The 25,541-nt window shown below is 39.0% G+C and overlaps 2 protein-coding genes across 12 annotated transcripts in view; one reads left to right on the top strand and one right to left on the bottom strand.

The window, feature by feature from the left end:
• The window catches only part of LOC129855268 (ELAV-like protein 4), an 84,538-nt gene extending 80,441 nt beyond the window's left edge, over positions 1–4,097 (bottom strand). For 3 of the 7 annotated variants that reach the window (XM_055922736.1, XM_055922738.1, XM_055922740.1), the window contains exons 1-2: positions 3,568–4,097; positions 2,870–3,001 (exon numbers count right to left, since the gene is read on the bottom strand). In XM_055922736.1, the coding sequence (XP_055778711.1) occupies positions 2,870–3,001; positions 3,568–3,615 (180 nt within the window). In that variant the 5' untranslated portion in view covers positions 3,616–4,097. The remainder of the gene's footprint in view (positions 1–2,869; positions 3,002–3,567) is intronic. The other 4 variants (XM_055922737.1, XM_055922739.1, XM_055922744.1 and 1 more) reach the window with 3 other exon arrangements.
• A 12,779-nt stretch (positions 4,098–16,876) lies between these two features.
• LOC129855266 (cytosolic carboxypeptidase 6-like) overlaps positions 16,877–25,541 on the top strand; it is a 461,876-nt gene continuing 453,211 nt past the window's right edge. For 3 of the 5 annotated variants that reach the window (XM_055922731.1, XM_055922729.1, XM_055922728.1), the window contains exons 1-2: positions 16,877–16,972; positions 18,228–18,350. In XM_055922731.1, coding sequence (XP_055778706.1) covers positions 16,930–16,972; positions 18,228–18,350 — 166 coding nt within the window. In that variant the 5' untranslated portion in view covers positions 16,877–16,929. Of the gene's footprint in view, positions 16,973–18,227; positions 18,351–25,541 lie in introns of those variants that run through there. The other 2 variants (XM_055922733.1, XM_055922732.1) reach the window with 1 other exon arrangement.

Genomic DNA, 25,541 nt, shown 5'->3' with positions numbered 1-25,541 from the left:
CGTTCAACAAATCCAGGTTACTTCATCATTTCATTCTTCATAGATAGTAAATCCTAAAATGATGCTCCTGTCAGTTAATCAATATCAATCTATGGCCTTTGTATCCAATATATGATTTTGTGTCGCAGTTAGGCTGGTGATTATACCTCCTTGGCACAGTGCGCTGCCTCTCTCAGAGATGATACGTGCCTATCTTTATACTGCACCTGTTTGTGCGTCAGCAAAGGCAGAGTTGTTGAGCATAAATGAACTAATTTCCTGGGGTAGATTATCCAGAGACACACTGCAATCAGGGAAGGAGGAAGTGATGGAAGCGGCAGATGGAAAGAGCTAATCATTGTTGTGCAATAGAGATGACCCTTACAATTTCGGGGGTGTCAATATGCCATTGCCAATGCTTTCTGATTGTTGTGATGATGCATCAAATGAGTTTGAAGTAAAATCTAACCTTTCTTTGTTGAACCGAAGAATGGAGTTACCAAACAAAGCACAGCATTCTAAGAAAAACAACAGCTGTGTGATGACAGTAATCACAGACTCGCAACAGCATTCAGAGCAGAACAGACACTAGGTTCTGATAGAGAACTCAGTAGAAGTTGTTCGACATCCTTTCAAACACAATGTTCTCTAGGTCCCCTGCAGCCTGACAAATGGCGGCCTGGACTCCAGGGACATTGTTCAAGACTGCAGCCATTTAGCTAAGTATGTATCTTGTTCAACCAAGTGATGTCTTTTGCTTCATCACTTTGCTATACTGGATCCCCTTTAAATATACTTGAAGGTGTTCAGTATCATACCAGTAAAATAATAGTTTTTTATTATGGCTTTTGATTTAAGATAGATCATCATTTCAATTTTGTTACTCCTACTGTTGTGATAATATCATACTGTAGCACAGCCATAGCCATACAGTGGTATCATGCAGCTCTCACACCGTACACATCTCGGACTCAACATTTTGGTCTCTAGTATTATAATAGTATGCCTCACATCCACCAAAAGTATAAAATAATCCTGCTCTCCAACAGCAAAGCCTCAACATTCTTCCAGCACACGTATCTAATGTATGCAAATGATCTAGCTGTGCTTAATGAAGGTACCATTAATCATTGTAACGATGGTCTGTTTTAACCAGGGTAATCACAATCCCAGTCACGCCTCATATATTCTGACTTACATACAACTAATATAGTCACATTAATTTTAACAGGAAGTAGAATAGTATTTGTGGGTTTTCAGGGTCACATAGAAACAGGGGGATAAAACATTCTCCCTGGTTTGTGCGCATTCCAATCATAGCTTTAGAACGGTCTGCATAATCATTATCAGATATAATGAAAATGCATACAAACATCCACATCAAGTTCTTTAGCTCACCCAAACACTAAATAATTTTTTTATGTGTTGCAATTAAAAGGCTTGAAAGAGTTGATTTAATAACTTGCCATAACCTCTCACTACCCATTATTACAATCTACTATTCAATTTTAATTTCAGCAGAAATTAAGGCACTGTGTGGTACTATTATTATGTGAGAGAGAAATTACAGCATCAAGCTACTTGTCATCTGCAATTTAAGTCTATTTCCTCTGTAGTTCAACACTTGGATTCTTCACAGGCAGCTAGTGAGCATGACTGTGTAGCCTATGCGAGAATAGTCTGTATGAGTGAATAAGATGGTTCTGCCAGGTGAATAAGAACATTAAGTCTTTATAGATGACCAAACATTTCCTCTGCAATCGTGTACAGTCAACAGAAGACCTCAATGCTGTCAGCATTACAACGATTTCTGAAAAATTCTGGAAAGCTCTAGGGTGGGAAGCTGAGCCTGTTTGAAGGGAAGCCGAATGAGAGCCCATCACAGATTAGACACCCACAGTTTCATGTCAATTTAATGCAGGTTTTCTCATGCCTCTCTTCCCCTTGAACTACACTCTACATTAGAAACAGCACATACTATAGACTCAAGTTCTAACAATGAGGAGGAAGACTTGAATAAATTATCTCAAAGATAATGTCCCTAATGGTTTAACTTCAGGTTGACTTAGTTGCCTGCTTTACATAATGGCCATCAATAGCAACTATCTGCATTACATATTGAAGTCAGATCAGCATCCTGTCTAAACAAATCTCTTATGTAAAAGGTGAAACAAATAAACTACACTATATCCATACTTCTAAATTCTCTACATACAGAGCATCAGGTATTAATGGGAACATTCATGTCTTACAGTATTTCATCATTGTGGCAAGGTTTCAGTGTATTGCAGTAGCCCTGTATTTCTAAGTTGCCGGACATCACATCTTCCAGTTACGAGTGTCAAGATGGTAAATGTACCCAACCCCACACTTTTCAAAGAAAAACTATTACCTGACGCCATATTACATACTACCTTCCATATTCTAATTTACTCTCGGTTTCAGATTAAAATGTAGTTTAAAAATAAATAGTTTATAAATATTGAGGTAACATTATTTCCATGCACATACAACACATAAGCCATAAGCGCACACACACACGCACAAAATGAACATAAAGATGCAGGCATTGGCAAACTATGCATGCAGTGAGCCTGCTACACTGAATTCATACACACTTCACATGCACTCTGCCGCTCTTGCTCCCAAGATAACGGACTGATTGACAGAGGGTTAAGGCAGAGTAGGCGGTTGTAATTGAACACACATAAGCATGTTAATAGCTGCTAATACAATTCCTGGGGATACAGTCATCTTCCTAAACGGATCATTATTTACTGCTCTCTCTCTCTCTTTCGCTCTCTTTCGCTCTCTTTCACTCTCTCTCTCTATCATTTTTTTCTCCTGTTTGTGTTTTAAGAGATGGAGATATTTCTTTCTATCCTCTTACCAAAAGTGACCTGGACCCCATCTGGGTGGATGGGAGATCCCTGGGAAATAGCGGCGAGAGCCTCTCAGGGACGGAGCCGTCAGCAGTGGCTAGTCCCGAGAGCTGGGGGTACCTCACCATCATCTTGAGATGCTGCTCACAGAGTGCACGCTCACACACAGATAGAGGGGGAGAGGGAGAAGAAGGAAGAACAGAAACAGGAAAGTAGGAAGGACAGAAACAGAATGGCAAAGGACAGCGGGAGTGAGGGGGAGAGAGGAAGAGGAGGCAGAGGGCAATCACAGTACACTATACACACACACAATCACACACACACAGTCATGCAGACACACAGGCACCAACCACACGCTCACACACATATGCACACACACACATGATGGGCGATTCCTCAAGCAAGCTTAGCAATGATAGCCACCTTGCTTTGGGGAAATTAGGGGAAATAAAACAGTTGTCACATGAATCAGCCAGCCGCCTAGCCTTCCATTTGTTACTGCAAGCAAGAATGAGTGAGAAGCGTTGTGATCCTTTTTCTACTAGCATCCATCGAGCTTGGCTAATACGCTAAGCTCTGGTCATTAATCAACCCTGTGTCTTTACACTTTACACAGAAATGCACACACACAATAATACACAAGACAGAATGGTAGGCAGCACATACACTGGGGAGGTGAGAAAAAACGAAGCCAATTTTTCTTTACCTCATTGCTCAACAAAGCAGCGTTGAGTGTTCGGCTGATTTCGAACATCTTGTAGTCAATGCTTTCTCTTGTCCTTTTCTTATTTTCTAAGGGTTCCCCTTCAGTGATTTTCTCCCTCTTTCTACTGGAAATGAGAGTCAGTCCCAGGAAAAAAGAAAGAAAAAATTAATCAATTAAAAAATGGGAAAAAATCCTCTAATTTCTTTTGTGTCAGATTTTTGTCCCCTTTTCCCCTGCTTTGGTACACCTCTGGTGGATGTGGAGCTTGTGCCCAGGGTCTCGGCACACAACTGAAGAGTATTTTTTTTATCTCCCTAGAGTCAGCACATTAAAACAAGCAGTCGGGCTGGCGGGCTTGTTCCCTTATCTGTCCCCCGCACACTCGCTCACACAATGCGCTCCGATCCTCACACTGCTCTCTGGCAGATTAGCTTGTCCCAAAACATAGCTCTTGGTTTAAACTTCCTCTCTGTCTCTCTTTCTCTCTCTCTCTCTCTCTCACCCACTCTCTCTCGCACTCTCATTCCATCTCTCTCTGTGTCGCTCTCTCCCAACTCACTTGCTCACGCTCTCATGCAGGCAGCTACAGTTCACTGTGCTACCACAAGGTGGGAAGACTGTTCTAACAACAACAGCGACACTACCACATCTGCCTGTTCTCCCTGCTTTCTCTGTGTTTCCCATCTCCTCTTTCTCTATGTGTATAAGACATGAGACATAGGCATCAGGCTCATTCCTTCTCTTTTTCTGCCCAGTCTTCATCTCAATAGGAATACTTAGAAGTAGGATGATGGAGCACCATCATCAGTTACAGGGATTCTTGAAAGACGGTACAATCCCAACGTTTTTCCCACAGATTTTTCTTAATATTAACCAAATTTGAAATATATATTTTTATAGACCAACGTATCAGCTATCTCACCTCTTTTTTGATGTATCGTAAACTCCGTTAGACACCATACAAGGCATTTAATTTTTACATTTACTGTCCAACAACTGTTTAAAGGCCTTGCTTGTTAAATTCTAACATTACATATGTATACAAATCTTCAAACTTTTTGTTTTGTTTTATACCACTATATAATTCTCCAGGGCAAATTTTTTTGGCATGTTTTTCTAGATTCAGAATATAAAACAAGATTTATAAAGGAAACATGATCCTTTATGTCCAGCACAGCAAATATTTCAATAGTTTAAGCAATTATTGCAGAACAGTGATTAACATATTTTTTTCAGAACATTTACAAAAAAAACATCTTAAGGGGGTTAACAATGACTTCCGGAGATGACAATAGGTACTCAAAATAGACATATTCTTGCATCTAAAAGTAAAAGTTCAATACAAAAATTTGTAAAATATGGAAAATGGTTCATTTGACAATCCTAAACAAAAACATAACCATTCTTTAAGATCTTTCAGCACTCTGACGAGGGTTGATGTTAGACAAAAATCTGAGTTTACGTTTTACGGAGTTGACAAATCACATATTTTTCTTCTTTACTCAGGTGGTATACAAAGTAGCAATTTAGTTTTTCCTCAGTTGCTTTATGACCATATTAAAACGAATTGAACATATTTTAACAAAAAGTCATATTCTATCTTAATCTATAAGGGAGACGGAGTTGACAGGTTATGGTTGTGACCATGGTGATATCAATAATGTTTGTTTAAATCTATCAAAAGTAGAAGACTTTAGGGACCACAGGTTGTCTTGCTGCAGTACATGTCAGGAGATGGTATAACTGACCCTGCTCATTTCTGATTCATTTAAGATTTTAGACAAATCTGAGTTAACCAAAACTTCGGACACATTTCTTTAGGAATCAGTTTTGAGATAAATATTCCTTAAAGTCAGAGACGGCTATTGCAAGAAACTACGAGACCCTTTTCAGGAAATATTCATTTAGCCTGTTTTCAAACTTTTAAACACTTTTCTGGAGAGTTAGAAATTGTGATCCCTTGCTCTGGACAAGGGCATTTCCTGGCACATAGCCGGCAGTGCATTCCTTTTCAGCATGACATGTGGGAAATAGCCACATACAGTAAACCAAGAAATGTTATTTGTGATACATTGACCTGTACCGTCTCTCTTGAGTAAGATTCTTTAGGGTTGTACTGTATGTCATTCAAGGTTTGGGATACAATACTTACTATGTAATAGCATGTTTATACAACCCTAATACAACAGGAACTCCAGTGTTACTACACAGGTGTAGGAGAAACAATGAAAAGTGGTAAAGTGTTACCACTCCTCCTGAACATAACATGATGTAGGTCAAATCATTGGCCAAAGGTCAAGGTCAGATGATTGATCATTATCACATTATTGTCGCCATCACATCATGTTATTTTCCTATAGTTTCCTGAAGATGTACAGTATTTCTACTGAATATAATAAACTGTGTGATGACACCGTTCATCAGCTTGGTGTGACTTCATCTTAAAATACAGTAAAAAGGTAAAAGTATCAGTACCTCCACAAGCAGCATGGCTTGTCTTTGTCTCCAGTGCACTGTATGTGCTTTTTCTCCTGGCCCCAGGAGAGGACTGTGGCCAGTTAATAGCAGCCTATTGACACCGGACCATCTGCTGGTATGGACCACAGCCAGCAGAGAGGAGAGAGTCACTGCAAGCAGAGAGGCGAGAGAGAGTTACTTCAATTCTCCCCTAATGCTGTTAATGTTGTGCATTTGAACGTGTGATTATTTGCATATGTGCATGGATATGTAAACGATAAATAGAGAAAGAAGGGAGAGAGTGAGAATAAGGCTGAAATCTTATTCACATCGAGAACAAGTGAGACCATACAGCACTATAAATATTACTACTAGGTGTTTTTTTCTATCATGGCCTTATTCTTACATGTACCTCAAAAAGGCTGTTACCACGTACAACTGGCTTCAGAGTCATTTCAGCAAGCCATGACACCCACCATCTCATATTGTTCTGAAATTGTTTCGGTAGTTAGAAACAAATACAATTGGCATTCCCAAAACATTATTTTGTTGAAATATAAATTGATCTTGGAGAAATTAAGCTAATTGATTGCACCCAAATTTACCATTTTAATTTATAGGATTCAGATAATACTCAATAAATATAGTACCCAACATCCAATTTGGACCAAACTTATTCCTGAGAATGAGTGAGACATCAGAAATAACACAAAATGGTCAAAAGCCACCCACGGAACCCCCACATCCCACGTCAATCCCGTCCCAACAACCAGTATACAGTTTCAGTTCTCTATGTTTGACAAGTAGTATGAAGCTGTGGTTTGGAGTATTGTTTCTCCATACTATGTAATATATGTCTGGTAATCTGGTAATGGTAACCATCTGGTAATGGTTATTTTCCTTCATTCAGAGAAATTAGTAATTGAAGTCGCTTGCCCCATATATTGTTTACTTTCGAGAGGAGCAAAACTTTTCTCTCCCGACACTTATACCACAACATTTGTACAATCAATATAAACTATCAACATTTGTCATTTAATTTTCGAATGATCTGTCATTCGCTAAAAATGCATGGGTGAGAAGAAATAATAATATCAAGCAAGCATGGGCTGCGATCACCACATAGCGACAGACGTCAACAACAATAGAATAATTATATGGACAGACAAAGTAGCCTACTAAACAACGTCAAGTAAACAGACAAAAACAACCACAAAAACAACCAAAGTCGACAGGAAATAACTAGATTGAACAACAATGACTAGCTACGGATTCTGATTCATAAACGATGTTTGGAGAAGGGGAAACTTTAGCGCTGAGATGAGTGACTGTGACTAAGTGAAATAGAAAATGGGAAAATGAGAGCAGAGGGAGAGCGGCTTGTTCTAATCCAATCGTTGCAGGAGACTCAACCGATAACACCGTCCGTTTCTTTACAGACAGGAGAACTAGCCAATAGTTGTTTAGAGCACACAGCTCTTCACACTGTTCGAGTGAAAGAGAGAGATGCGTGCTGGTAGCAGAAATTAAATACAAAAAATATCGATCACGGATAAATACAAAACATACTTGTGTCATAATCGAAAAATAATAATCGAAAAATTCTTCATATCGTTACGATACTTGTTTTGTCCGAGTACTCGGCACACTGCTACTCACCACTCTCTGTAGCGCCTTGCGGTCGGGTGCCTTGCAGTTGCCGTACCAAGCGATGATGCAGCCAGTCAAGATGCTCTAAATGGTGCAGCTGTAAACATTTTTTGAGGATCTGAGGGGTAAGAGGTGTGGTGGTGCCTACTTCACAACTGTGTTCGTGTGTGTGAACATGTTAATTCCTTGGTGATGTGGACACCAAGAAAGTTGTAGCTCGAGACCCGCTCCACTACAGTACCATCGATGTGGATGGGGGCGTGCTCTCCCCTCCATTTCCTGTTGTCCACTATTAGCTCCTTTATCTTGCTAACGTTGAGGAAGAGGTTGTTGTCCTGGCACCAGGTCTCTGACCTCCCTATAGGCTGCCTCATCTTTGTTGGTGATCAGCTCTACCACCGTCTTGTCGTCAGCAAACTTGATATTGGTGCTGGAGTCGTGTGCGGCCCCACAGTTGTGGGTGAACAGGGAGTACAGGAGGGGAATAAGCACAGACGCCTGAGGGGTCCCTGTGTTGTTGCCCACCATCCCTGCCTGGGGGTGGCCCGCCAGGAATTCCAGGATTCAGTTGGAGAGGGAGGTGTTCAGTCCCAGGGCAGCATTCTCACGTAGGTGTTCTTTTTGTCCAAGTGGGAAGGGCCGTGTGGAGTACAATAGAGATTGCATTGTCTGTGGATCTGTTGGGGCAGTATGCAAATTGGAGTGGGTCCAGGGTGTCTGGGAGGATGGTGTTGATGTGAGCCATGACCAGCCTTTCAAAGACTTTCATGGCTATAGGTGTGAGTGATACTGGCTGATAGTCATTTAGGCAGGTTACCTTGGTGTTCTTGGGCACGGGGACTATGGTGGTCTGCTTGAAACAAGTTGGTATTACAGACCGGGTTAGCGATAGGTTCATAATGTCGGTGAAGACACTTGACAGCTGGTCAGCACATATGCTTTTATTCATTTTTCTAGTCTCTTGTATTTATTAAATAGATCGCAACTTTGGGGAAAAAAACAAACAGATTTGGCACATGAAAAGAAAATGTGTGGTCATCCTGTCACGCACTGACCATAGTTTGCGTTGTTTGTTTCTATGTTTTGTTTTGGTCAGGGTGTGATATGAGTGGGCATTCTATGTTGTATGTCTAGTTTGTCTGTTTCTATGTGTTTGGCCTGATATGGTTCTCAATCAGAGGCAGGTGTTTGTCGTTGTCTCTGATTGGGAACCATATTTAGGTAGCTTATTTTGTATTGTGGGTTGTGGGTGATTGTTCCTGTTTCCTGTGTCTTTGTGTATGTCACCAGACAGGACTGTTTCGTTTCGTGTATTTATCGTTTATCGTTATTTTGTTTTTGTTCGAGTATTCGGTTGTCATTAAAAGGAATATGAATACTCACCACGCAGCATCTTGGTCCTCCTCTTTTTTTGCCCGTCGAAGAACGTTACACAAGCCAGTCCTCCATGAAATCAATTCAGTTTGTCCACAAAGGGAAACAGACCCTTTGTGTGTGGTTTATTCTCTTCAAAAAAGGTATTGATTAGTTACTGTTAGACCATTCCTGGCGAACAAGCAAACCATTAGGCAACAGCAGTTCTAATGGTTTCAATGTTATGGTTTCAAATGGTCTGCAATGGTAAAGGTCCCAAACACATAGACTGCATAGTGTTTTACAATTGTAATGGTATTGGGTTTGGTTGGGTTTAATGGTAAATGTCACTGATCACAATACATAGAGTTGCAGGCAAATATATTGGTACAATTTTCTTAAATAATTCCATATTAAGTTTTAAAATAACTCCACATGTTGAAATGTGGACATGTTGGATTCCACATTCCACATGTTGGATTTTCAACATTGCAGAACAACTTTTTTTTGTGAACTTAAGTTTACAATTTTAATTGAGAAAATAAAGACGATTGGCATGGACAAAAGTATTGGCACCCTGAAGCTAGTACTTGGTTGCACAGCCTTTGCCAAAGATGCTGTAACTGCATACAAATGCATCTTGTAGCCATCAATGAGCTTGCTGCACCGTTCTACTGGAAAAATGTCCCACTCTTCAGCAGCAAAATGCTCAAATTTTTCAATATTTGAGGGGTGCCCTCCACCAAATGCTGTTTTTAGATCTCGCCCTAGGTTACTTTACTGACCCTGATACTGGTGACCTTGAGTGTAAGCAAGACATCATGAAATCAGTAGTTTATCAAGGTTTTTTGGAGTGCAATGTTCAACAAAGTATCCAAAAACGGGGTCTCTGTTGAAGGTTGTTGGTCTTACAACAGAACAACAAGCCCAAACACACATCAAAAGAACCCAGGAATGGCTCAAGAAGAGGAGGTGGACTGTTCTGGAGCGGCCAGCGAAGAGTACAGATCTGAATCACTTCCAAAACCTATGGCGAGAGCTGAAAACAGCAGTTAGTGTAGGGCACCTCTCAGACATAGAATAATTAGATACTGGTTGTTGGGGTGGGATTGCCATGGGGTGTGGGGGATCCGTGGGTGGCTTTTTATATCTCCCGTCTTACTCATTGGTAGGAATAAGTTTGGTGCAAGTCGGATGTTGGGTACTATATTTATTGAATATTATCTGAAATCCTATAAATTAAAATGGCCAATTAGGGTGCAATCATTTAGCTCAATTTTTCAGAGATAAAATTATGTTTCAGGAATACTAATCGTATCTGTTACTAACTACAGAAACAATTTCAGAACAATCTGAGATGGTCGGTGTTAAAATCCTCTTTCTTGTGCTTTTTGAGGTGGAACGACCCTTCTCAAAACAGTCTCTGTGGGGACAGCCAGGCTGCCTGTACTCTGGGATGAGCTGTCACTTGAATCATCCAGTCTGAGGGTTGATTTCTCTGTCAGCTGCCTCTCAAGCCCTCTTCTCTGACCTGCTCAGTCCCAAGAGTCTCTTGATTGCTGTCGCCATAGTGACTGTCTGCATGCCGCCTGTTCTTTCCAGTCCAACATGTCCTACCTTTTGATTTTGCATGACTTCCTTTTCATTGATGGCGCTTTATATGCCTACATGGTCAAACTAGAAAGGGTTTCCTTGTTCCAATACTGCACATGAAGACACATGCAGAGTTCCATCTAAAAAGACAGACTAGAAGCAATCTCTAAGAAAAGTAGCCATGAAAACATGGATTTGTAATAAAATCATTTCAGTCATGCTATAAATACAAATCTTTTTAAATAGTAACAATGAAAAGAGAGTTTGAAAATATAATTTGAGAAAGATGAGCTGAGGATCATGGACAGGACTGTACTTTTCTTTTGATTTCGATGATTGGTGTGTTCATTAAATGATCTTTTCAGTCTGTAAACTTGATGACAGATCTGCATGGAGTACAGATGTGCAGATGTGGAAATGTATTGTCAGGAGTTCATGGGCTTCATCATCATCCTCTAAAACTTTGATACCTCTGAGATGAGTCCAGAAATATACACACCTAATCCCAGGTAGACACATCCAAGTTGATGATCTGGGCAATTCCACGAAAACAGAATGATGCAAAAACCAATGATTGCTAAGTTAAACAAACCATTCACATCCCCTTGACCTTTTCCACATTTTATTGTGTTACTGCCTGAGTTTAAAATGGATTAAATATTGATTTTGTGTCACTGGCCTACACACAATAACCCATAATGTCAAAGTGGAATTATGTTTTTAGACTTTTTTTTAGAAAAAAAAAGACTACCTCTTCTCTGTATCCCACACATACAATTGTCCTCAGTGCAAGTTTTTTTTTTTTTTTTTTTTTTTACAATTGTCCTCAATCCTCAGTGCAAGTTGGTTGTTGATCATTGCTAGACAGACATTTTAAAGTCTTGCCGTAGATTTTCAAGAGGATTTCAGTCAAAACTGTAACTAGGCCTCTCAGGAACATTCAATGTCATCTTGGTAAGCAACTCCAGTGTAGATTTGGCCTTGTGTTTTAGGTTATTGTCCTGCTGAAAGATGAATTTGTCTCCCTGCAGACTGGACCAGGTTTTTCTCTAGGATTTTGCCTGTGCTTAGCTCTAATCCGCTTCATTATATCCTAAAAGAACTCCCTAGTCCTTGCCAATGAAAAGCATATCCATCACACCTCCATGCTTGAAAATATGAAGAGTGGTACTCAGTGATGTGTTGTGTTGGATTTTCCCCAACATAACGCTTTGTATTCAGGACATAAAGTTAATTTCTTTGCCAAATGTTTTGCAGTTTCACTTTAGTGCCTTATTGCAAACAGGATGCATGTTTTGGAATTTGGGAATTTTATTCTGTACAAGCTTCCTTCTTTTCACTTTGTCATTTAGTTTAGTATTGTGGAATAACTGCAATGTTTTCAGTTTTCTCGTATAACAGCCATTAAACTCTGTAACTGTTTTAAAATCACCATTGGTAAAATTCCTGAGTGGTTTCCTTCCTCTCCGGCATCTGAGTTAGGATAGACGTGCGTGTCTTTGTAGTGACTGGGTGTATTGATACACTATCCATAGTGTAATTAATGACTTCACCATGCTCAAAGGTATACTCAATGTCTGCTCCCCCCCCCCCCCCATCTACCAATGGGTGCACTTCTTTGCAAGCTGGATACTAAGAATAAATAAAAAAATATGTGCAAATATTGTACAATCCAGGTGTGCAAAGTTCTTAGAGATTTACCCAGAAAGACTCACAGCTGTAATCTCTGCCAAAGGTGATTCTAACATGTATTGACTCAGGGGTGTGATTACTTATGTAAATGATATATTTCTGTATTACATTTTCAATCAATTTGCAAATATATATATATATATATATATATATATGTTTTCACTTTGTCATTATGATGTATTGTATGTAGATGAGTGAGAGAATTTTTTGGGGAATTCAGGCAGTAACACAACAAAATGTGGACAAATGCTTCGAACACACCACCAGCAAAATAGTACGCAGCATCATCTAGATATGTATGCAAAAAAAGTTCAACATTCACCTTCTGATACCATTTCTGTCAAGCAGTCTACGCATACAGTTTGACGCATACGTTCAATAAATCCCATGCATGCACCACACCGAGCACACTGCAACTGCCTCTGCAAAGCAATGCTGCATGGCAAACGTAGCATTTCATTGGAAATTAATGTAATTCTGGTTTACCAAAATGCAATGACGCTGTCGGTGTGATCGAAGCGTAAGTCATGGGGTATGAATAATTTCTGAAGGCACTGTATATGCACAAGGACGACTTTTAATAATGTCCACTGAAAATAATACAAAAACACATGGAATTGCCCGTCCACAGTGCATTCAACGAAACATGTAGGTCTACAAATGGAAAAACAAAGACAAGAAGCGTTTAAAATGTAATACATTATTTTGTTTCTTGTCTCAAAGTAATTTCATTGAACATCAGTCCAAAAATAAATCCAGCACCATAGAGCCCATTAATTGGCTAGAGTTAAGGGATGACATACCATGAAGGACAGTTATTACATTTTCAATTTTAAGGAAATATTGCACAGCAGTTCTTTATCATTAAGAAATAATCATGCCATCCTAGCTGTTCAGATGCCTGTAGCTTGCCATTAAATATGATCACAGGGAGAAAAATCCTTATCCTACTCCCAGCCTTATTCAGTTTCTCCTGTTACACAAAGCTTATAACCTGAAAAGTAACAACAGATATTCTTTTTGTCTCTTGCTCTGGAGTCATACGCCCATTCATTTGATGCAGCTAATACTACTACCACTAATAATAATATATTGGATTTATATAGTGCTTTTCTACCAACTGAGGTACTCAAAGCACTTTACATAATAGGGGGAAACTCACTCACATGTGTAGTACCACCCTGGGTGATGTACAGCAACCATTTTGTGCCAGAACGCTCACCACACATCAGCTATCAGGTGAAGAGGTGAGGAGTTATATATGCCAATTAGGAACGAGGGGGATAATTAGGTGGCCATTATGGACTGGGGCCAGGTTGGGAATTTAGCCATGACACCAGGGTTAACACCCCTATCCCAAGTGCCATGGGATCAGATGCGGCGGTAATAATGGAAAGAGAATAGAGTCAGGCTTGATTGGCTTGATGACATATGCTCCAATTGTCTAGAAATCCTCATGCTTTAATAAATCAGTGGATAATTTAGAATCACAGCCAACAGTGAGCAAGAGAGATATTGCATTTCATGCTACATGTTTAGGCTCTGAAGCCTACCATGTTCTCTATTAGAGGTCGACCGATTAATCGGAATGGCCGATTTCAAGTTTTCATAACAATCGGAAATCAGTATTTTTGGACACCGATTTGGCTGATTATTTTGTATCATTTTTTTTTACACCTTTATTTAACTAGGCAAGTCAGTTAAGAACACATTCTTATTTTCAATGACGACCTAGGAACGGTGGGTTAACTGCCTTGTTCAGGGGCAGAACGACAGATTTTTACCTTGTCAGCTAGTCCAACGCTCTAACCACCTGCCTTACATTGCACTCCACGAGGAGCCTGCCTATTACGCGAATGCAGTAAGAAAGAAGCCAAGGTAAGTTGCTAGCTAGCATTAAACTTATCTTATAAAAAACAATCAATCAATCGTAATCACAAGTTAACTACACATGGTTGATGATGTTACTAGTTTATCTAGCGTGTCCTGCGTTGCATATAATCGATGCGGTGCGCATTTGCGAAAAAGGACTGTTGTTGCTCCAACGTGTACCTAACCATAAACATCAATGCCTTTCTTAAAATCAATACACAAGTATATATTTTTAAACATGCATTTTTAGTTAATATTGCCTGCTAACATGAATTTCTTTTAACTAGGGAAAATGTATCACTTCTCTTGCAACAGAGTCAGGGTATATGCAGCAGTTTGGGCCGCCTGGCTCGTTGCGAACTAATTTGCCAGAATTTTACGTAATTATGACATAACATTGAAGGTTGTGCAATGTAACAGGAATATTTAGACTTATGGATGCCACCCGTTAGATAAAATACGGAACGGTTCCGTATTTTACTGAAAGAATAAATGTTTTGTTTTCGGGATGATAGTTTCGACCATATTAATGACCTAAGGCTCGTATTTCTGTGTGTTATTATGTTATAATTAAGTCTATGATTTGATAGAGCAGTCTGACTGAGCAATGGTAGGCACCAGCAGGCTCGTAAGCAGTCATTCAAACAGCACTTTCGTGCTTCAAGCATTGCGCTGTTTATGACTTCAAGCCTATCAACTCCCGAGATTAGGCTGGTGTAACTGATGTGAAATGGCTAGCTAGTTAGCGGGGTGCGCGCAAATAGCGTTTCAAACGTCACTCGCTCTGAGACTTGGAGTAGTTGTTCCCCTTGCTCTGCATGGGTAATGCTGCTTCGAGGGTTGCTGTTGTCGATGTGTTCCTCGTTCGACCCCAGGTAGGAGTGAGGAGAGGGACGGAAGCTATACTGTTACACTGGCAATACTAAAGTGCCTATAAGAACATCCAATAGTCAAAGGTATATATGAAATACAAATCGTATAGACAGAAATAGTCCTATAATTCCTATAATAACTACAACCTAAAACTTCTTACCTGGGAATATTGAAGACTCATGTTAAAAGGAACCACCAGCTTTCATATGTTCTTATGTTCTGAGCAAGGAACTTGAACGTTAGCTTTCTTACATGGCACATTTACTTTCTTCTCCAACACTTTGTTTTTGCATTATTTAAACCAAATTGAACATGTTTCATTATTTATTTGAGGCTAAATAGATTTTATTTATGTATTATATTAAGTTAAAATAAGTGTTCATGGGCCTCCCGGGTGGGGCAGTGGTCTAGGGCACTGCATCGCAGTGCTAGCTGCGCCACCAGAGTCTCTGGGTTCGCGTCCAAGCTCTGTCGCAGCCGGCCGCGACCGGGAGGTCCGTTGGGAGACGCACAATTGGCCTAGCGTCGTCCGGGTTAGGGAGGGTTTGGCCGGTAGGGATATCCTTGTCTCATCGCGCTCCAGCAACTCCTGTGGCGGGCCGGGCGCAGTGCGTGCTAACCAAGGGGGCCAGGTGCACGGTGTTTCCTCCGACACATTGGTGCGGCTGGCTTCCGGGTTGGAGGCGCGTAAAATAACACACAATCCTTCCCATCATGATTACAAAAGGCACAATGGTATTACAATCAATAGTAGCCTAGTTATCACTATAGATCACAGTCAGCTCCATTGTTAAGAAGCAGTGCGGCTTGGTTGGGTTGTGCTTCGGAGGACGCATGGCTTTCGACCTTCGTCTCTCCCGAGCCCGTATGGGAGTTGTAGCGATGAGACAAGATAGTAATTACTAGCGATTGGATACCACGAAAATTGGGGAGAAAAAAATAATAAAAAAAATAAAAAAATAAAAGTTCATTCAGTATTGTTGTAATTGTCATTATTATAAATTAAAATAAAAAAAATATTTTTTGGTCCTCCAATTTGGTCCTCGGTATCGGTATCGGCGTTGAAAAATCATAATCGGTCGACCTCTATTCTCTATGTTAGCTAAAAAGAGGAGAGAGGACCATACATTGTTCGTTTAGATTTCCAAAATAGGCCTACTTCCACTGTCAGAGATAAAAAATAAAAATCAATATTTCTTGAACCCCCATTTCCACTGTCCAAACAAATGGAAAAAAACATAGAGATACTTTTAAATTACTAGAGAGGCTATGTCATAAATTCGGTTTCAAAATGGGGTGAAATGGCAATTTCATTGCAGTACTGAACACAATTTCATTGCAGTATTAATTCATAAAATTATTCAGTGAAAGTCAAAATAACTCTTCAATACGCATATTCATGAGGCTAGCATAGTATCTCACTCTACATTGAATACAGATGGTTGACATCAACATCCCTCATCGAATATTCAAAATATTATTCAAATAACGAAATATCCACCAATCCAAATATCCACCAATCCACCAAATATCCACCAATTCAAATATCCACCAATCCAAATAGAGGAATAAGTTTCGGTCATGGCTAGAAGGTATTCAGCTTTTGTCAAATTAAAGTCAAATTTGACTTTTCGTAGCAAGTTAGGATAATTAACGTAGCAGTTTAGGAGAAATAGGTTAAGGTTAGGAAATGGTTAGGGTTCGCAGAAATGCAAAAAATATCAATTTTGGACGTTAATTTGACAAAAACTGAAATTAGTTCTAGCAATGACCTTTACTGTATGTCAAACCAAACCTTCTCCTCCCTTAGCCTCACGCTGCGTTGCTGTGGCAACACTCAGCGAGCGTCATGCGCTGGTGTGTTGTGCAAAAATGGAAAGGAAGATGGAGGAGAACGTGAGAGACGTCGACACTGGTGTGTAAATACAGTAGTGCTAGCTAGATACCTCCAAGGTACCTATATGAGAGTGCATAGCAGGTAGCTGCACATTTAGTTAGTGCATGAGTCTGGACTGCTGCACCACTCACCTAGACCGACGCATCATCGTTTATGAACATCAACATCTAGCTTGTTAGCTAGCTAACTTTCTAGTTACAGTAGCTAGTTAGCTAACGTTAACGTTCCTAGTTTAGCTACATGAGATACATAATACTAGCTAGTATCATCAATATTAAAATGTTCAGCAAATTGAACTGTTTGCCGTGAACATTCTGCCTGGGCGGGTTAGCTACTTGCCATTCAGTTTATGCTGTTTTGCTATGAGTTTAGCTAACTTTAGCTAGATAGCGCTGATCCAGGGCGTCGTTCTGCTGTACTCAACGAACGACGTCCAGGACCAGCGTTAGCAAATACTTGTTGTCTGTTGCAGCAACTAGCAGTGGGAGGAAGTAGTGGCTACCTATGTCTATTCCCGTTGTATCTAGCTATGGTAATGGCATGGTAGTGGGTACACATCATTGTACGGATTTTAATTAGTCTACAATTACAATATTTGAGTTCATAGAGTTAACGTTAAATCCTAATTCACATCATGTGTAACATCCATGGCATGGTATTAGCTACCTAGGCTGTACTGTAATTAAATGCAACACTAGCAGTGCGACTTGATTTATAAAGTGAGATTATTATCTATTATTAATGTATTAGCTGCAGTTAAAGGACAGTATGTTCACTTCAAATGGCATAGGCTATTTAACCACCTGCTTTAGCACCTGTCAACAAGCAGGGCCAAGCAAATGTAAGACCTGACTATAGGCCTAGCTGTTTATTGTTGTAAAAAGGTTTAAGCTAGTAACATTCCATTTGTTTACAATAGTGAAATGTCTGAAGTTACCAAAATAAATAATTTATCACACCTTTTTGTTGCTTTGAGGTTTTATTTTGTTCTAATACATGTAGATATATTTCTGCAAGTATACTTCAGTTAAGGCTTTGCCAACAGTATGCCTTATTTACTATGCATAAGGCAGGCATGGTCCAATGGTCCCTTTTTAAACCTCAGCTAGCCACATTCGATGCATGAAGAAACTTTGTCATATCTACTTCTGATTCAATTTAATATAAGCCTTAATATAATATTTAGCCCATGTGATAACCTAAGAATAGTGGGGTGTTTAATAGAGCTTAGTTCAGATTAAGTGGTTTGACAAGTGATATGTGGTTTTCCTAGGCAGTGAAGCTGGAAGAGAGGAAGCCTTAGTGGGCAATGTGAACAAGCTGATGGTTACTCCAACAGGATACACAGGAGTTTCACGGAAAAGCCATCTTGTCTTTGATGCTTGCTTCGAGAGTGGTAAGTACAAACTGAATGAAGTCTGCCAGAATTTACTACAGTGACATTTGATACATTTGTACTTAATATTTGTAAATATACTTAATATTTGTAAATATATCCACAGACTAGGCTTATGCTTATTGGGCTAATTTGGAATTGTATTTTACCTAGCTTAATTAGTTATAGGCTATGCAAATCTACTTTGGATCACAAAACAATCCAGTGTTATCAAGCTATTATACAACGGGTGGGTCTAATCCTGAATGCTAAATTGGTTAAAAATGCATTCCAGCCAGTGTCTATTTCACAAGTTAACACCGGCTAAATCTATGATGATATTATTGTCGGTCCCTCAATTTAAAAAAGGCAGTGGGATTTAGGATATAGTAAATCATGTATATAATGTAGGCTATGCTTGCTCATACAAGGCAGGTTGACAGGTTGTTCATTACCAGATACCATATTTCTGGGTATTGGACTACATTTTCAGCTACAATTTTTTATTGTTTACTAATATACAAGAAGACCCACACAAACACAAAAAGGTAGTTTTTTAGTGCGATCCTCTCTGTCTGATCCTCCTTTACAGATCTCATATACTTTAGTTACAAAATTATTTTTTTCCTTAGATATGTTTCTGTGATTTGAATTGCATCATATCAAAGCAATGAAATTACATTAAATATTGCCTTAATGTTCTCAATTATTAATACAAACAGAATATTATATACATCAATTTGATTGTGGCTTTTAATGGTTAATCATATATAAAAAAGGGTAACAAAACAATTCAAAGGCTCTATGTGAGTCACTGCTCTTTTAGCTTGTCTATCTTCCTGGTTGAAGACTGTAATTAAACAAGTTAATATGTTCCAGAATGCTTTGTAAATGGCCTTTGTTCAGCACTTTTCAACCAAATGAATGACACCGCAATGAAAATAAAGTGCTTTCCCCTGTGACAAGGTCAAGTGGGCAGCAAAGAGAGCGGCTTTGGGCTGGAGTGACAGTGAGTCAGTGGGCCTGTGGAACATTCACAATATCATTCTCTGCTGGGAGATTAGGTTCAGGGTCTTCAACAGATGATACACAGTTTTCATATTCTTGACAGGCAACCAATTTTTGGCTGTGCAAAGATGAGATGTTTAACTTGTGTTTCTATTCTGTTTGGTTCAGCTGTCAGAGGATAGACTTTTTAAGTTGATACATTTTTTTGTTTGTAATTTGGATAGAGTTTGAAACTTCTTAGAAGATTCTCGGTGTTTTTCTCCCAGACGTCAAACTGAGAAAAACAGGCAATTATAGGTTTATAAGACACACTTTTTTAAGGTAAGCTTAAACTACCAAATGGGACTGTCAATCAAATTAAATTCAGATGATAGCGGTATTACTACAATATAATATATATTATTGTCCGTCACACCATCGCACCACATAACAGGTGAGAGGTTTGTCAGTTAAGAGATAAACAAAGAGCTTCTAAGGATCGCGGGAGCCATGAGGATTAAAGGATATGTCTTAAACTGAGTGTTACGCTAGATCCAGAGTTATGAATGAGGATAAAAAATGGCTATGCATGTGGGTTGTCAAGGGGAGTGAATAGAGGAGAGGGTAGATAAACATATGTTTTAGTAGGTTGATATGAATAAATAATCAGGAGACTTTTTATTTTATTTGTACGTTTCCCTATTTTCCCAGATGACATGCTCAGAGGACCTCAGACATTGATTAATGGGCGTTAAGCTCCCAGACGGAGATCAGCTAACATATATGACATTACCCAGATGTCTCTAGGTCTGAAAATTCTCCTGAATGATTTATGGAATTGATATTAATCTATTTCCAGTAAATGCATTACCAAAGTTGGAAACGGAGAGGAATTGATGTTACTGCGCTAATGTTATATTAATGTCCTGTTGCTATTTCAATGAAGCAACACAGCCAGGCTAAATGTTTTTAACCACTTGTAAGCCAACAGGACTGAATGAGTAATTTGTCACATCAGTGGTCATACTGTATGTTGTCTACAGTGTATCTGTCAATCTGTTTTTTTAGGGCTTAGCCCTCACTCTGTAAATAATTGGGGTTTGATTTGTTGGTGGAATTGAGAAACAAGGAGGACTGTTCATAATACATCCATTTGGCATTGCATACCTTGAGTAGCAACACACATTCAACGTCAATGTGTTTACGTTGAAGAAGAATGCCTTTCATATTACCAAGGTGTAAGCTTGTTTCAAACATGTCTGGTGTTTGTCATACTTACTAAGAGGATTCAAGATCAAGATCTATTGTTAATGTAGTGCTTAAATTGTACCTTTAGGCTGTGTTTATACAGGCAGTCTGATTATGATATTTTGACCATAACTGGTGTTTTGACCAATCAGATCAGATCTTTTGCCAATAATTAGGCTGTCTGTGTAAATGCAGCCTTAGAGGACATCCATATCTAGACAGTATCACATGGTAAAATAACTAGCATCCATATTCCATCCAGTCACAGTGATATCTGTGAATGTCTCACATTTCCAATTCATGCATATGTCAGGCCTGTATGATACGACATTGACAGGAAGAAAATTAGAGTACCCTCATAGAGGCTACTGTATGGATCACATGCATATGCCCTCCTCCAAGCTATATTGTAACAGACTTTAATGCCAGTAAAAGTCCATTTTACTCTCCTCAAGCATAATGTATTGCCTGAAACATGGGAATTCAAGCACACATATTTTTTTTGAATTTATGCAGAGATATCACTCAGTGAGTTTCATGCTGCCAATATTGCTGCTTTTTTTGTAGGACAGCTGTCAGCATGTTGCATACATTTTAGAAACTAGAGATTTTAGTATCCCTGGTAATAAATTCTAATTGGTTTATTAAAACAGACTATGGCAATGTAAGCTGTTTACTAAAGGTATAAAACACCTAATTTACATTTAGATGAGAGATTCAGTTTCTTGTCAACCATATGCAGATTAGGTCAGTGGTATATCTTTTCATAGGCATTGCAGCCCACAGGTCTGAGTCACGTTAAAATGCTTCAGCAGTCCTCCATTTGCTTTTTAAGATAATACAAGAAAATTACCTCCATTATGCAGACTTTGATAGTACAGAAACATAATGACTATTTCCTCAAGGAGTCATTAAAACCATATTGATGGTCCTGTAGATATAGAGGTATGAGCAACAATATGCACATTCCAGAGACTCCTATATGCTAATTGAGTTTTAATAGTTATAATTATCTCTTTAGCTCCTCAATTTCATTTTTGATACAGATGTTTATTAATCAATGGGTTTTTATTTAGAGAAAGTAACATATTTGTATCTATCATTACGTGGACCTTTATCATTAGTTATACAATGTTTACATGGAGAAATGAAATGTTTATGTCTCTTTGACAGTTCTTTTCTATCAATGTCAGACAGAAATATGGCATTGTTCTAATGTGAAAGTGTGATTAGTGCTTGAAACAGAATTCTTTACATTGGGAATATTAGTCACCAATCATCAATCATATGTGCTCGCATTTCCATTAGTGTTACAAAGAAGCAGAAATAATCTAACAGTCAAATTAAAAATAAATATTCTATACAGTAAATCATTTTCCAGAAAACAACCTGTGCATCCATCTGTGCACATTCAGGATTTAGCTAAAACATACTGTAGCCTATATGTTTTTGAAAATATTTCCTCTATATCAACTAATTCCAACATCTTTGTCGTTCAGCAAACTTTGTATTTTGGTAAACAGATTTTTGGTAAACAGTTATTTCCCATTGTTTAGTGCACCGGTTTGTTGTAGACCTATTGTAAGTAACTGCTGTTTTTATTAAGTATTATTCCTCTTTCCGTTGGTACAGTCATGTTAGTTGAGGTAATTAGTAATAAGTCAGGTTAAGAGAAAGACAGAGGCAGGGACAATTATGATGGTATGCCAGAGTATAGGGTGAAAGTCTGTTACTGGTCTGGAAGAAAAAGTGATTTATCAGGTCTTAACAGATGCTCTGTTCATAGACCTGGATGTGCTAGTGAGTGTTTTTGTATTTGCTATGCAGATAACTTGAGTTCACCACTGTATCCTCTGCTGTAGGAAGCCATTTCCCTTCACACTTCATCAACCGTCTTACCTGCATGCGTCTGCGTTCTCGTTCACCATTTTTATGGAATATCAGGCTGATGCACCCCATCACATTTGGGCTCTGGCCAAATCCTGTGCAGATGGGCAACCTTACTTGCTAGTGTTGTTTTTCCTGCTGAGATAACACTGAATGTAGGAAGGGGCGACAGGGGTTTCCTTCCAGAAGATGTAAAGTTCTGTACCGGAATGTTTATTCATATTTGACATTTTGTGTTTCTAACCATTTTGTGATGGAAATGTTTTATCCAAACTTGGAAAGTGAATCTAATTCATGCAAGTTTTACATGACTATAGTGTAACAGATAAAATGTTTATTATTGTGTACCGCTGACTGCTAAATTACATCAAAGAATGACAAAATAAGACCAAATGATTGTGTACAAATAGTTTTTTAAAATGGAAGTTCTGTTCTTTATGATACCGATATCTCTAAAAGGCCTACTAAATCTGTTGAAGTAGTCTAAGAGGAGTAAGTAGCATGATATAACTCGGGACAATCCCAACTTTTTGTTCACATATTTTCTTAAGAATAACAAGAGTTGAAATATATATTTATATAGACCAAAGAATCAGCTATTACATCATGTAAAAGAACAACCTCTTAATAATTTTTTTCTCCATATAATGCACTTAACTAGATCGCTTTTTATATGTATTGTCCAACAAATTTTTAAACCCTGATTGTTTCATTCTAACATTACATTATTCAAATATGTAATGTAAATCTCCAAACATCTTTTTGTTTAATTTTATGCCACTGTATTATGCTCCAGGGCTAATTTCGTCAGCATTTTGGCATGCTTTTCTAGATTCAGAACATAAAACAAGATTTATAAAGGAAACATGATCCTTTATGTCTAGCACAGCAAATACTTTAATAGTTGAAGCAGAACAGAATATATTGCAGAACAATGATCAACATATTTTTTCTGAATATTTACCCCCCAATCTTAAGGGTGTTAGCAACTAGCAACAGAGTTGACAAGCTGTCACGCCCTGACCTTAGAGATCCTTTTTATGTCTCTATTTGGTTTGGTCAGGGTGTGATTTGGGGTGGGTATTCTATGTTATATTTTTTGTATTTCTATGTTTTGGCCGGGTAGGGTTCTCAATCAGGGACAGCTGTCTTTCGTTGTCTCTGATTGAGAACCATACTTAGGTAGCCCTTTTTCCCACCTGTCTTTCTGGGAAGTTGACTTTGTTTTTGGCACATAGCCTTAAGCTTCACGGTTTGTTTTGTATTGTTTGTTTTGTCGGCGTCATTTCTAATAAAAATAAAATGTATGCTCACCACGCTGCACCTTGGTCCACTTCATTCAACAGCCATGACACAAGCCACTGACGGAGTTGAAAACATACTCAAAACAGACATATTCTTGTCTCTAAAAATAAGTTCTGTACCAACATTTGTAAAATATGAACAATTATTTATTCACATTTCCCCAACAAAAACATAACCATTCTATCAGATCTTTCAGCACTGACGGAGTTGACGTTTGACGAAAATCTGACGGAGTTGACAAATTGCATATTTTCCTTCTTTATTCAAGTGTACATAGCAATTTTGTATAAAACCTAATTAAAATGACTTGATTTCGAATTACGATCTCGTCTCTTTGCTGCAACTCCACAACTAGCTCGGGAGAGGCGAAGGTCGAGTCATGCGCTTCTTAACACCCGCCCGCTTAACCCGGAAGCCAGTTGCACCAATGTGTCGGAGGAAACATCATTCAATTGACGACCGAAGTCAGCCTGCAGGCGCCTGGCCAGCCACAAGGAGCCGCTAGAGCCAAGTAAAGCCCCTCCGGCCAAACCCTCCCCTAACCCGGATGACGCTGGGCCAATTGTGCACTGCCCTATGGGACTCCCGGTCACGGCCTGTAGTGACACAGCCTGGGATCGAACCCGGGTCTGTAGCGACGCCTCAAGCACTGCGATGCAGTTCCTTAGACCGCTGCGCCACTCGGGAGGCCCCAAAAGGAAGATATTTGAACGAAAATGAATATCCTATCTTTATAAGGGAGATGGAGTTGACAGGTTATGGTTGTGACCATGGTAATATCAATAATGTTTGTTTGAATCTATAACAATGTTACAACTTTGAGTGGTCTTGTTTCACTACATGTAGTCAGGAGATGAAGAAGGGGTTCTCATGCTATACTGCCCTGCAAAACGCAGTAACAATGTTTTCTGATAAATCTGACTTCAAAGTATTTTTCTGTCTAGACAGACAGCAATTTCTGATACTCCAAGATAAATTCTGATCCACTGGCTTGTTCCTCTGTCAGGAAAGTAAGTACCACATGAATCAGATAATATTGTTGACCAAATGTGTACTTACTGCGTTTTGTCTTTGTAGGGCAGTATAGCTGACCCTGCTAATTTTTTATTAAAGTAGAAGTTGACCTAAAATCAAACATTTTCCAAAGGGATGCCATACATTGTAACTAGTTAGGTGGAGTTTGCCTTCTCCCCCTCTCTCCCTGCCGTCTAGAACTGGAAAGCTGCAAAATTGTGTCACGTGACATATCTTTTGCACTACTAGCTCTGCTCTGTTGTCAGTCAACGAGCAATTGAGAAATCTGCAAATTGTGGACTAATTCTTTGTATTATTGAAAGCGTACTGTCGAATTAGCTATTTTTTAAATCAAAAGTACTACCGGTTTTGAGTCAGGAAATGTGTACTTTTCCACCTAAAACTATTGTGATTATTTTATGTGTCCGACTGCAACAACAGAGGAAAAAGGTAACAACTGTGCATGTGCACTCTCGTGGGGGGATCCCTTTACATACAAACTGCACAAGGCTCTTATTCACAATCATAGATGCACATTTTTTGGGGTGGGAATCAAACAAGGTAGCCTAGCATTACAAATTAGTTATACAAAGTAAACCACAACCTACAGGGAGGTGGGGGTTACAAATACAAAATAGACCAGACTACAGGCAACCAAATAGGCCTACCCGAGGTGGTTCCTGGGGCCATGTATTTCACACAAGACTATACAGTTGTTAAAAGCATGAAATGTTGTCATGCAAATAAACCATGGCTAGACAACACATCCGA

This window comes from Salvelinus fontinalis, chromosome 5, assembly GCF_029448725.1.
Source record: "Salvelinus fontinalis isolate EN_2023a chromosome 5, ASM2944872v1, whole genome shotgun sequence".
NCBI lineage: Eukaryota > Metazoa > Chordata > Actinopteri > Salmoniformes > Salmonidae > Salvelinus > Salvelinus fontinalis.
This window is presented reverse-complemented; position numbering and strand designations above follow the sequence as displayed.